Here is an 11,744-nt window from a genome sequence, read left to right on the forward strand (position 1 = left end):
AATCATCATTCAGTATTGTCCTTGTAGTGGAATACACTGAAACCTTTTTGTACTTTTGTACTGTGAATTCTTTATTTTTGTAGTTATGACTATTTGTAATCTTACTAAAATTGGCCATTTCATTGCTTCCAAATTCATATACTGGGGAAGGGCTCCTATTGTTTCCACAGAAAGATTATTGTTCATTGGGACTTAAAATCTACAGTTTGTCTAACTGTGAAATCCATCAAAATGTTTATCCCACCAAAAATAGTGAATTCACAGTGTTTATCAAGATTTTGTCACAAAATAGCTTTAGTACTAAGAGAAAAAGTAGCAACTGAAATCAGACAAACTTTGAATAACAGGCAATTTCCTTTTAGCTAAATCACTCAAGATTCTTTTCACTCTATATATATATATATATATATATATATATACAAGCAGTTGCAAAAAGTACCATGAAAATAGATGGTCAATATTTTCACATTTATTGTTTATTTGCCTCAAGTAGTATGGTTTTGATAGTATATAAAATTTATGACTCTCTGGTTTAATACATATATATATATATATATATATATATATATATATATATATATATATATATATATATATATATATATATATATTTATGTGCACTATTCAATACCAACATTGTCACCTGACTCTCTCTCTGTATATATATTGTTATTGTTGGCATCCATTAGTCTTGAGAGACGATGGAACTGCACCCATGAGAGATGTCTCGGTTGGTGGTTGTGCAGCATCTGCTGTGGCTAAGTAGTCCAATGCAGGAGTGGCAGTCCCTGCTGCACTTGCTGCACTTGAAGGTTGTGTCAGGTGTTGGTTGGAGCTGCTTCTTCTTCCTTTGCGGTCGTCTTTCATCAGCTAGCAAGCATTGCTTGTCCTCTCCGGCTTTCAGACCAGTGATCAGAGCATGTCGCCAGCTTGATCTGTCTAGAGCGAGCTCTTCCCAGGTGTTGACATCGATACCGAGGGCTTTCATGTCATGCTTACAGGCATCCTTGAAGCGGAGATGTGGCCATCCGATTGACCTTTTGCCACAGGCGAGATCCGAATAAAGAATGTCTTTGGGGATCTGTCCGTCAACCATCCGACGTACATGGCCTAGCCATCTGATGCGGCGTTGGTGGAGGAATGTGATCATGCTGGGAATCTTGGCATGCTCGAGCACCTCGTTGTTTGTTACTCGATCGCTCCAGGTGATCATGAGTATGCGTCAGAGGCATCGCATGTGAAAGGCGCTCAGTCTTTTCTCTGTGAGGCATACAGAGTCCAGGTTTCACTGGCGTACATGAGAGTGCTTAGCACGCATGCACGGTACACAGTGATCTTAGTGTTCATGGTCAGCATGCTGTTGTTCCACACTCTCTGCGACAACCTGGAGAGAGTTGTTGATGCCTTTCTGATCGCTTGTTGAGCTCAGCATTGAGTGAGAGGTTGTTGGTGATGGTAGAGCTGAGGTACATGAACTGACTCACCACCTCAAGTTCATAGTTGTTGATGATGATGCTTGGGGGGTCCGCGTCCTGAACCATCATGTTTGTTTTCTTTAGGCTTATGGTTAACCCAAACTCATTGCATGCTTTAACAAAGCGGGCCATCAGGTGCTGAAGCTCAGCTATATTATATATATATATATAATGTAATACAAATTTGTGCAAAATTTTTATTAAGGTTTTCATTTAGAATCTGATCAAAACTGTTACTTCCATACTCACTGTGAATCATAGAATTTAATAGTCTGATTAATATCAGATCCCCACTGTCCTATTTGAAGATATGACAGCAACTGCTTAGGGGTCATGTTCTCATGTTCTGGTGGCCTTTGAATCAGCCAATGGAAATGCAGCTTTCAAAAATCTAAAAGTGAATAAAATCATTCAGCACACATTGATACTCTTCAGCCACACTGCTCAGTCTCCCAAGTGTGCATATATAAGACTTTATATGACTGGCAGATAAAATTAGCAAGTATGGAAATAACATAGGTCACCATTTGACAGCAGTTGCTGTCAGATCTTCACATAGGAGAGGGGAGATCCAATTTTAGTCAGACTGTAGAATTTAATTGCTGCATATATGCCTTGTGTCTTTTCTGCAACTGTCAATGTAAACATTTCTGCATTTGTAAACTAATATATCTATAATGTAATCAGTAAGGTGGAGGGCTTGATGACATAAAGCTTGCAGTATTCAAAATCTTTAATGTAGAGACCAAATGACAAATAGCCAAATTTCAGATAATATTTCAGATAACCTGGCCTGCTAAGTGGCTTTACAATCAAAGATTACCTTTTGAAAATTAACCACATTGTTAAAAAGTGATATTCTGTTAATTATGAACGTTTAATGAAAGTTGATTTGAAAGAAATCTAAATTATAACAGTGTGAATGTGTACAAGCTATGCAGTAGTGACAGACCATCGCTTAACCAGTCCTGTGTATAGTCTGTGAAGTTTACCATCCCAGATGTTATCACATAAATATGAAAGAGTCTTGAGAATGGAGAGTGGTCCACTGGAATTGATGGCAGGCAGGTAAAGCTTGGGGATTTGTCATTTTAAACAAATATCCCAGACCCTGGTTGACCAATATATAATGTTTGTATATAAGGTAGATCTTATGCATACTTACTTTCAGTCATAATGTACTTAAGTTAAAATGAAGAAATATATATGAAAAGTATATGTTAGAATTAAATGCATTTAATTTTTAGCAATAAAGGAACCAGGTTGACTTTTCTGGAATTCACACATTGTATTTATCTTGGAAACTAACTTATGACTCCTTCCTTGCTACTCTCATTTCAGCGTGATGCATTTTGTGGTGTCTCCAGTGTAGGTGTTGCAGTAGAGAAACTGTGTAGCTGATGTTTTATTTTTGAGTGTGGATTTAGTTGTACTAAAGAAATCTTGTACTGTCTTCATGTAAAAGTTTCAATTTCAAGACCAAACCAAATTTAGTCAACTATGCGGTAAATGCCATACTTCCCATGAAATTGTATACAAGACCAGTGGGCCTATAACCAGATTTAGTCAACTATGCAGTAAATGCCATAATTCCCATGAAATTGTATACAAGACCAGTGGGCCTATAACCAAATTTAGTCAACTATGCAGTAAATGCCATACTTCCCATGAAATTGTATACAAGACCAGTGGGCCTATAACCAAATTTAGTCAACTATGCAGTAAATGCCATACTTCCCATGAAATTGTATACAAGACCAGTGGGCCTATAACCAAATTTAGTCAACTATGCAGTAAATGCCATACTTCCCATGAAATTGTATACAAGACCAGTGGGCCTATAACCAAATTTAGTCAACTATGCAGTAAATGCCATACTTCCCATGAAATTGTATACAAGACCAGTGGGCCTATAACCAAATTTAGTCAACTATGCAGTAAATGCCATACTTCCCATGAAATTGTATACAAGACCAGTGGGCCTATAACCAAATTTAGTCAACTATGCAGTAAATGCCATACTTCCCATGAAATTGTATACAAGACCAGTGGGCTTATAAATGGTAGTGTAAATATCTTAGACTTGATTTTTAAATACCTTGGTCTGCAAACCACTATTTGTTTTACTGTCAGTCTCTAAGAATTTCTTGATTAATGTTGGAATAATTCAGTAATGAATTTGATAAAACTAAAACCTCAGACAAGCTGTTGATTGAACCTGCATCTTCACATATGAATACATTTAAAAGAACACTAATTTGGATTATCTATCCAATTTATATTTAATTATGGTTGTAACATGTGGTCAAAAAATAATTTGTTTAAACTATGATAGAAAATTTATAACAATGTCAATGCATTTTTTAAACTGAGAGTTGACGATCAATTTTGTTATGTTGAATAAAAGTCCCAATTATAACAGTACTTACATTTCACTGATCACAAATAGAATAAAGGCAAGAGAACATTAACGAAGAAATCAAATGAAAATGAAACAAGATACTTTAGAACAAGTATATCCAGGGTAAAGTGAGATATTGAAAAAATTTGTTGTTTTAATTAAATTCTTTTTACTGATTTCATAATGTTTTGTATTTGCTTTTGCTTGTCATGTGCACCCAACCACAAACTGTATAGACCCAGTCTGCCTTTTCTGTAACTGTATAGACCCAGTCAACAGTACAGGGTCTACATCGTATATTTGGTGGTGCTCAGCAGTTTCATATTTTGTATAGGGTTAGATTTTTCAAGAAAAATGTCTTCTTCAATGGTTATCTTGGATATTTAAAAAAGATCTCGTATATCTTAGGTCTTGTTACAAGAACTTTTAATTCCCTTTATACTGGTATATGATTCATGTTACAAAGTATTCAGTCTAGCCAGACATCAGATGTGCACTTGTTAAAAAAAAAAACTGCCAGCTCTGCTTGGTCATTTTCTATTCCAGGATTTTAAATGATGAATTTTTAAAAAAATGATGCAAAAACTTTTTTACTTTTTATATATTTTTTAATTCATTCATTGCAATTTCTGAAGCTCGTATTGCCTACTCTGGCAGATTTGTTTTTGCTACGTTAATTGCTAAAGATAGTGTACTTTAGACTAATTCAGGCTGATTTTTCAAGCACTGAGAGAAGTCATTTTGATTACCTGTGTACTTGGATCAAGTACAGTTTCCACAAGTACAGTATGTAAAGAAATTTCAGCCATAGTACATGAAAATAGCAAAAGGTATACCAACATTCTCTCCAGTGTGGGGGCCCTGATTGGCCAAGTGGTCTAAAGTGCTGTCTGTTACGGATCACTGCCATCTCACCTCTGTCTGCGTGGGTTCGAGTCTTGGATTCGGCCAATGTGGGTATGTGAGAAAGCTTGCCAGTAGCTTCTCGTGGGTCGGTGGTTCTTTCCGGAGTTTTCCCGGGTTCTCCCTCCACCATTAATACTGGCCGCCATGTATAGCCTATTGTGTGCTGAAAAATGGCGTTAAACCCTACAACAACAACAACAACTCTCCACTGTGCATGTTGCAAATGCAAACTACTTCACGTTACATCTGTCACTCTCCTAGAAGTTTGTAATACCTGTAGAGCACCCCAATTTTACGAGTTTTTAGTGAAAAGCAAACACCCTACCAAATCTTCTGGTTTATTATGGAATGGAAGACAGGGTCTGTGTTATTCAGAGCTGAATGCACATTATATGTTGGGTAATTCAGTACAGATAGGATGGAAGATAAGGGTCTGTGTTATTCACAGCTGAATGCACATCATATGTTGGGTAATTCATTATAGATAGGATGGAAGACAGGGTCTGTGTTATTCACAGCTGAATGCACATTATATGTTGGGTAATTCAGTACAGATAGGATGGAAGATAAGGGTCTGTTATTCACAGCTGAATGCACATTATATGTTGGGTAATTCAGTACAGATTAAAAATACTTAATTATTTAGTGTCAAACCAGACTCTTCATGTCATGTTGTATATACTGTATATATTGTACATAACAGATAGAAGGCCAAAAGGTAGATTAGTTCTGTAACTAACTGAGTTAACTTCTCTAAATATAGTCCTTATTATTATTATTATTATTATTATAGGATGGAAGATGGGGTCTGTGTTATTCACAGTTGAATGCACATCATATGTTGGGTAATTACATACAGATAGGATGGAAGCTGTGGGTCTGTGTTATTCACAGCTGAATGCACATCATATGTTGGGTAATTACATACAGATAGGATGGAAGATGGGGTCTGTGTTATTCACAGTTGAATGCACATCATATGTTGGGTAATTACATACTGATAGGATGGAAGCTGTGGGTCTGTGTTATTCACAGCTGAATGCACATCATATGTTGGGTAATTACATACAGATAGGATGGAAGCTGTGGGTCTGTGTTATTCACAGTTGAATGCACATCATATGTTGGGTAATTACATACAGATAGGATGGAAGCTGTGGGTCTGTGTTATTCACAGCTGAATGCACATCATATGTTGGGTAATTCAGTACAGATAGGATCTTACAAGAGTGCTCCTTTTAAATAAAATTTATGAAACAAGTTGAATAATTTCTATCTTTTGTGTGCCTTGACAAGTAAAAACTAAATTTTGTTACGAATTTGGTAATTTTATTTGAATGGGCACAAGTTCAAAATTCTATTTATCACATGATGAAAAATACTTATTTTACCAGCCACAGAAGATGTGGTCAAATGACCTTGAATATGCTCCAATGCCTTAGTTTTTTCATCTTTCCCTTGCATGATGTTACATCATTTTTGACATAATGGGGTTTTATTACATATGTTATTGATATAAAAAATTTGATATGAGTATATTAACATAAATAACAGTAGTCATATGATAAATATTAATTTTTTTTCTGACAAAGCTCATAAGAAACTGGGTGGGAACCATTGTTACTCATCTGGCATGAGCCATAATCAAAGGAATATTGATTTTATACTCACCAAGGCCAAGCCAGGTCAGCTGCCTTAAATATTCTTAGAAAAGGGGTTTGGCTCCCATCTGGCATTAGAGAACCATTAATGTTTGAAGTGCCATTAAAAAAACATAACCATCACAATGTATTGGAGTTAAATCTGCAATTGAGGGCAATAGATAATATACAATTCTCAATGGAAGTCAAGTGACCAAAAGTTTAATGAAGAATTTTGTATAAACAACTGTGTAAAAACTGCTCTTGGGGTAATGTAGAGCTAGAGATTAGTTTTGCAGGAAGTGTGTTAGATGATTGATTAGGGTCTAATACACAATCAAAGAATAGCAGATAGAAAAACATTTGCAAGCAAATGAATTAGAATGATGTTGAAGCAAGCATATATGCCAGATGCATTAGTTGTTAGTTGGATGAACTAGGATGTGTTGAGTTTGGTTTATGGTGCTTGAAGTGATGATGTGCTTTACTTTTGAGTTTTGCCATTGTTTAAATATCAAATACAATAAAAATTTTAATCAAAATGATCACTGATTCCTAGAGTAAAAGAGTATTATTTTGACAAACACCACTTAACATTGAGTTTTAGTTATTATAATGAACTTCATTTGTTAGTTACAAAAATTAAAATGAGTGTGGAAAATGTTAATTCATGAAATTGTTATTAATCTAATTCTGTGTCCATCAATGATTACTTGAGTGATAAAACTTAACTTTCAAAAAGTACATTGAAATGTGTGAAATATGGATCCAACAATTTCAGACCCTAACCAGTTCAACAGGAATTTTACAATATGGTGGTCAATTCAGTTTTTTAACATTCTTAAATCTACATATTTAAGTATATATTGCATGCTGTATTCCTGCTCACCTATCTGTCAGGAAATTTCAGAATTCCATTGTATTTTATATATATATATATATATATATATATATATATATATATATATATATATATATATATATATATATATATATATATATAGAGAGAGAGAGAGAGAGAGAGAGAGAGAGAGAGAGTTATGACTCTATGGTCATGAACTAATAGCAGAAATGAGAGAAAACCAACAAGTTTTGTAAAATTCGACAAATGATTTATTTCCCTAGAATACAAAGTGAACATTTAGAAAGAACTTACAGTATTGTACATTAAATCCCAAATTGTCCGAAAAGTTATATCACAGTTCCAAAAGTATAGAGTTCCATATTAATTCCTGTGGTGATCCAAATGAATTCCAATTTTGAAAGTAGTGATGTACCTATAGTTTTGAAGAATGTTGTGTGCCTATAGTCTGGAAGAGTGTTGATGTACTAATAGTCTTGGTGTATCATAATGATATAATCCAAATTTTCCTTGAATGAATTCACAATAATTCTTTAGTCCTTAAGTCTAAGAGCACAATGTAATTCCAGTGAATAATTTAAATAAATAAATCCTCTCAAATAACAACTAAAATTGACTCCACTAAGACTGATGGTAAAATAATGGAATGAGTAATTCTAATATCATCAATCTTAAATAAAAACCGAAAAAACAATTTGAGTACCAGGATGAAGGCATCATAATGGAAATTTCCATCAAACTGTAACCAAATTTGTTGCCTGAAAATTCTAAGGTCAGAATCAAGGTCTCAAATCTAATAAACATCATTACCCTACAAGACATTAGACATGTAGGACCTACTCCTATACTCAGTTATGGATAAAGATCAATCACACAATACAAGTTAAATAAATACAAAATATATTCATGGACAAAGCCAACACACAATACAAATTCAATATACATATTATTCACACACATCTTTTTAGAACTTTGAAGCAGCAATATCTTTTTTCTATATGTTTTAATATCTTCATTTTTTGCCACAGAGATAATAACCTACTGGTCCAATAAGTCCCATGTCTTTTCTTGAAAATGTGTTTCTGAATCGAAGATATGACTAATGTGATAATCTTCTCAAGCCTTAAATCTTCATTTTAATGATTCAACATATAATACAGTGTTGCTAAACTGTATCCATATTGACAATATTCTTCACTTAAACTGCTTTGGGTTATACAATTGTTCACTTCTCTTACTTTTTACATGTACATTCTATGTAGTGGTTTTAGCACTAGGCAACTTACTAACCAGCCTTGCTGGTTCTGACCTTTTGGTCTAGTGCTGTGTGCACTGCACTCTGAGACATGAATTGGGTTTGATTCCCTTTTGCATCAGTTACATTTTGTATCATTCTATTATGCTGGCATTAAAAGCACAAATGTTCTGTATACATTACTATTTGTGTTTCAGATTGCTTACTTTAATGTCGATAATGAAGAAGAGGAGGAGGAAGCTCATGGTCCGAGTCCTGTATTGCCTCCTCTTAGGCCTTCTTCTGAAAAGTCTCAGATGGCGCTAGCTGTGACATATGAAGGTCATAAGGATGAGAGCCAGGAAGTCTCCATAGATAAAAGAGGATCTAGTGCCTCCACCATCAGCAGGCCTACATCTAAAAAGTTATCTAGAGGTTCTAAAAGAAGGTAAATAAAACTAGTCGTGTTATCCAGCATCCATAATTCGAGTCTCTCTTACATGCAGTTCCAGAGATAGAAACAATTTCTTCTGAGTGATTTACAATCTGAATGGACATCTGAAACCTTTATCCAATGTATATAGTGGCAACGATTTACTGTTCATATTTCCTCAAAGTGGAATCCAACTGCAAAAAACATAGACCTGATTTGCCGTCACATGATGCACAAGCAGATCTGGGTCTATAGATTATTCTTAACAAACTGCATAGTCCTAGATCTACCAGTGCATTATGTGATGGCAGATCTGCTGCTGTGCAATTTGCAGTTGGATCTGACTTGTATGCAGGTGTTTATGGTATGCCTAATTGACGTACTAGGACTGTATATAGTGTCTTCCAGATGTACTCATATGGTATGCCTAATTGATGTACTAGGACTGTATATAGTGTCTTCCAAATGTACTCATATGGTATGCCTAATTGATGTACTAGGACTGTATATAGTGTCTTCCAAATGTACTCATATGGTATGCCAAATTGACGTACTAGGGCTGTATATAGTGTCTTCCATATGTACTCTCATAATATGCCAAATAGATGTGTTAGGACTATATATAGTGTCTTCCAAATGTGCTCATATGGTATGCTGAATAGATGTGTTAGGACTATATATAGTGTCTTCCAAATGTACTCTTATGGTATGCTGAATAGATGTGTTATGGCTGTTTATAAGTGTCTTCCATATGTACTCTTAGGCCCAAACTATATTTAGTACACCTTCAAGAGACAATAAGGTTGATTAATGTGAAAGTTTTCAAAGATTCAGAGATTCTTGACAAAATCAGTTACTGCATAAACAGTCCACATTTGTAGTTATATTGTAATAACAATGTATAATAATAATAACAATAATAATAATAATGCTTTATTTATAGACGGTGACTCATTAGTCAAAGACTGTTTTCCCTTGAGGCCCTCTAAGGAGAGTATAACAATACACATTATATGAAGACAGTAATAATTACTCTTTATTTTAACATGTTTAGTATTAAAATATGAAATTCCATTATCTATTAGAAACACATACATGCTCATGGCATCTCTTCTTAAATACTCTAATATTTTCAGCAGATTTTACATGTAGTGGAAGCTTGTTCCACATAACTGTACCAAAGTATTGGAAGCTCTTTTTAAATTGTTCTGTTCTTGGTTTTGGTGGTAGGTTTCCATGTGATATTGATCTTAACTGGTATTGTGTTGAAAAAGGCCTGAATAAGTCCTGAAGATACTCTGGTGCAGTTTCATGTTGACATTTATATAAAAGAACAATAATCCATTGTTGGAAGAATATATGACTTGTAGTATAGATTGCAAGTTTCCACTGGTAAATATTTCTTGATTCTGCTGAGTGACAGTGTTTTACAAAGCTTATCCCATAATAAATTATTATCTACAGACACACCTCAAGCTTTTCATGTTTGACATTTTCTAATGGATCATTATTAACTGCCAGAGATAGTTCTGGGTTCCCTGATTTGTGTAGCTTTTGTGACGTCCCCAAAATCATACATTTTGTTTTACCTTCATTAATTACTATCCTATTTTGTTGTGCCCAGTTTTGGACTCTAATAAGATCTGAGTTTAATCTCATTTGGATAACTTCAGTATCAGAACTAGATGTATACAAGGTTGCATCATCTGCAAACAAATCTGTGTTTGTGGATTCATTATTTAATGGTAGATCATTGATATAGATAAGGAAGAGGAGAGGGCCCAAAACTGAGCCTTGAGGGACCCCTGAATGAATAGTGCGAGTTTGAGAGCTAATATTGCCAATGCTTACTTGTTGAGACCTTTGGTTTAGGTATGATCTAAACCAGTTTAAAGATGGATTGTCGAACCTGTAACAGTTCAACTTTTGCAGCAGAATTTCATGATCAGCAAGATCAAAGGCTTTCTTGAAGTCAAGGAAGATCAGTTATCTTGAAAAGTGCTGACAGATAAAGTTGATTTTGAATATTGGTATTTGTAATTGTGTTTGAATACAAGTTTGTCTATACTTTTTATATTACTTTTTGATAAGTGGAGCAATGCAGCACTGACATTAACTTATTTTAAAAGATACTATGTATGGGAAATATAAATGGTTAGGTTTTTAAACTTGAATAATAATTTCCCAACTTTGATTTAATTCATAAATTTTCCAAACAACTTTCTAAACTGAAAAACTGATTGTACAGTGCATCACAAGATGTTAATATGAGATTTTATAACCTTCTCACAAGGATCATGGATTGTCGATCATCCATTACATTTGCTCTTTTAAATTTTATCTCAAAAACCACTAAACCAGTTTCAACCAAATTTACTTGAAGAAATCCTGGCTTTTCAACTATAGTGATGACAATTTGTCTTCAAGTGATTTAGGAATTGATTGGATCATCTTATTACGTAAAGTGACAAATAGGATCTTACACTGGTGCTTGTTTATATAAAATTTGCAAAACTTCACCAATAATTGAAGTGTTTTACTCAACAAGACAAACATGAAACCAAAACCAATTTAATTTGTATTTGCATCTGTATTCCAGTCAACATAAGACTCCAGAGGCTTTGCCACCACCACCTATACCATACAAACCATCCCCACTTACTTTAAACGAACTAGAACATTCAGGAAAAGTAATGGTAAGTACTGTACACCCATGAAAAGAAAATAGGAATTGTTGATTTTCGAGACATCTTGTAGGTAAAATATATGAGAAAGAGCTAGGTGAACTTTTAT

The 11,744-nt window shown here is 34.4% G+C and overlaps 1 protein-coding gene across 4 annotated transcripts in view; it reads left to right on the forward strand.

Annotated features, from left to right (window-relative positions):
* The window catches only part of LOC149785902 (uncharacterized), a 58,707-nt gene that overhangs the window by 42,210 nt on the left and 4,753 nt on the right, over positions 1-11,744 (forward strand). For 3 of the 4 annotated variants that reach the window (XM_089976116.1, XM_089976120.1, XM_089976119.1), the window contains 3 exons: positions 2,817-2,843; positions 8,737-8,966; positions 11,551-11,647. In XM_089976116.1, coding sequence (XP_089832242.1) covers positions 2,817-2,843; positions 8,737-8,966; positions 11,551-11,647 — 354 coding nt within the window. The remainder of the gene's footprint in view (positions 1-2,816; positions 2,844-8,736; positions 8,967-11,550; positions 11,648-11,744) is intronic. The other variant, XM_089976117.1, reaches the window with a different exon arrangement.

The sequence above is a fragment of the Sinohyriopsis cumingii genome, chromosome 12, assembly GCF_028554795.1.
Source record: "Sinohyriopsis cumingii isolate HCF-2022 chromosome 12, ASM2855479v2, whole genome shotgun sequence".
Taxonomy (NCBI): Eukaryota; Metazoa; Mollusca; class Bivalvia; order Unionida; family Unionidae; genus Sinohyriopsis; species Sinohyriopsis cumingii.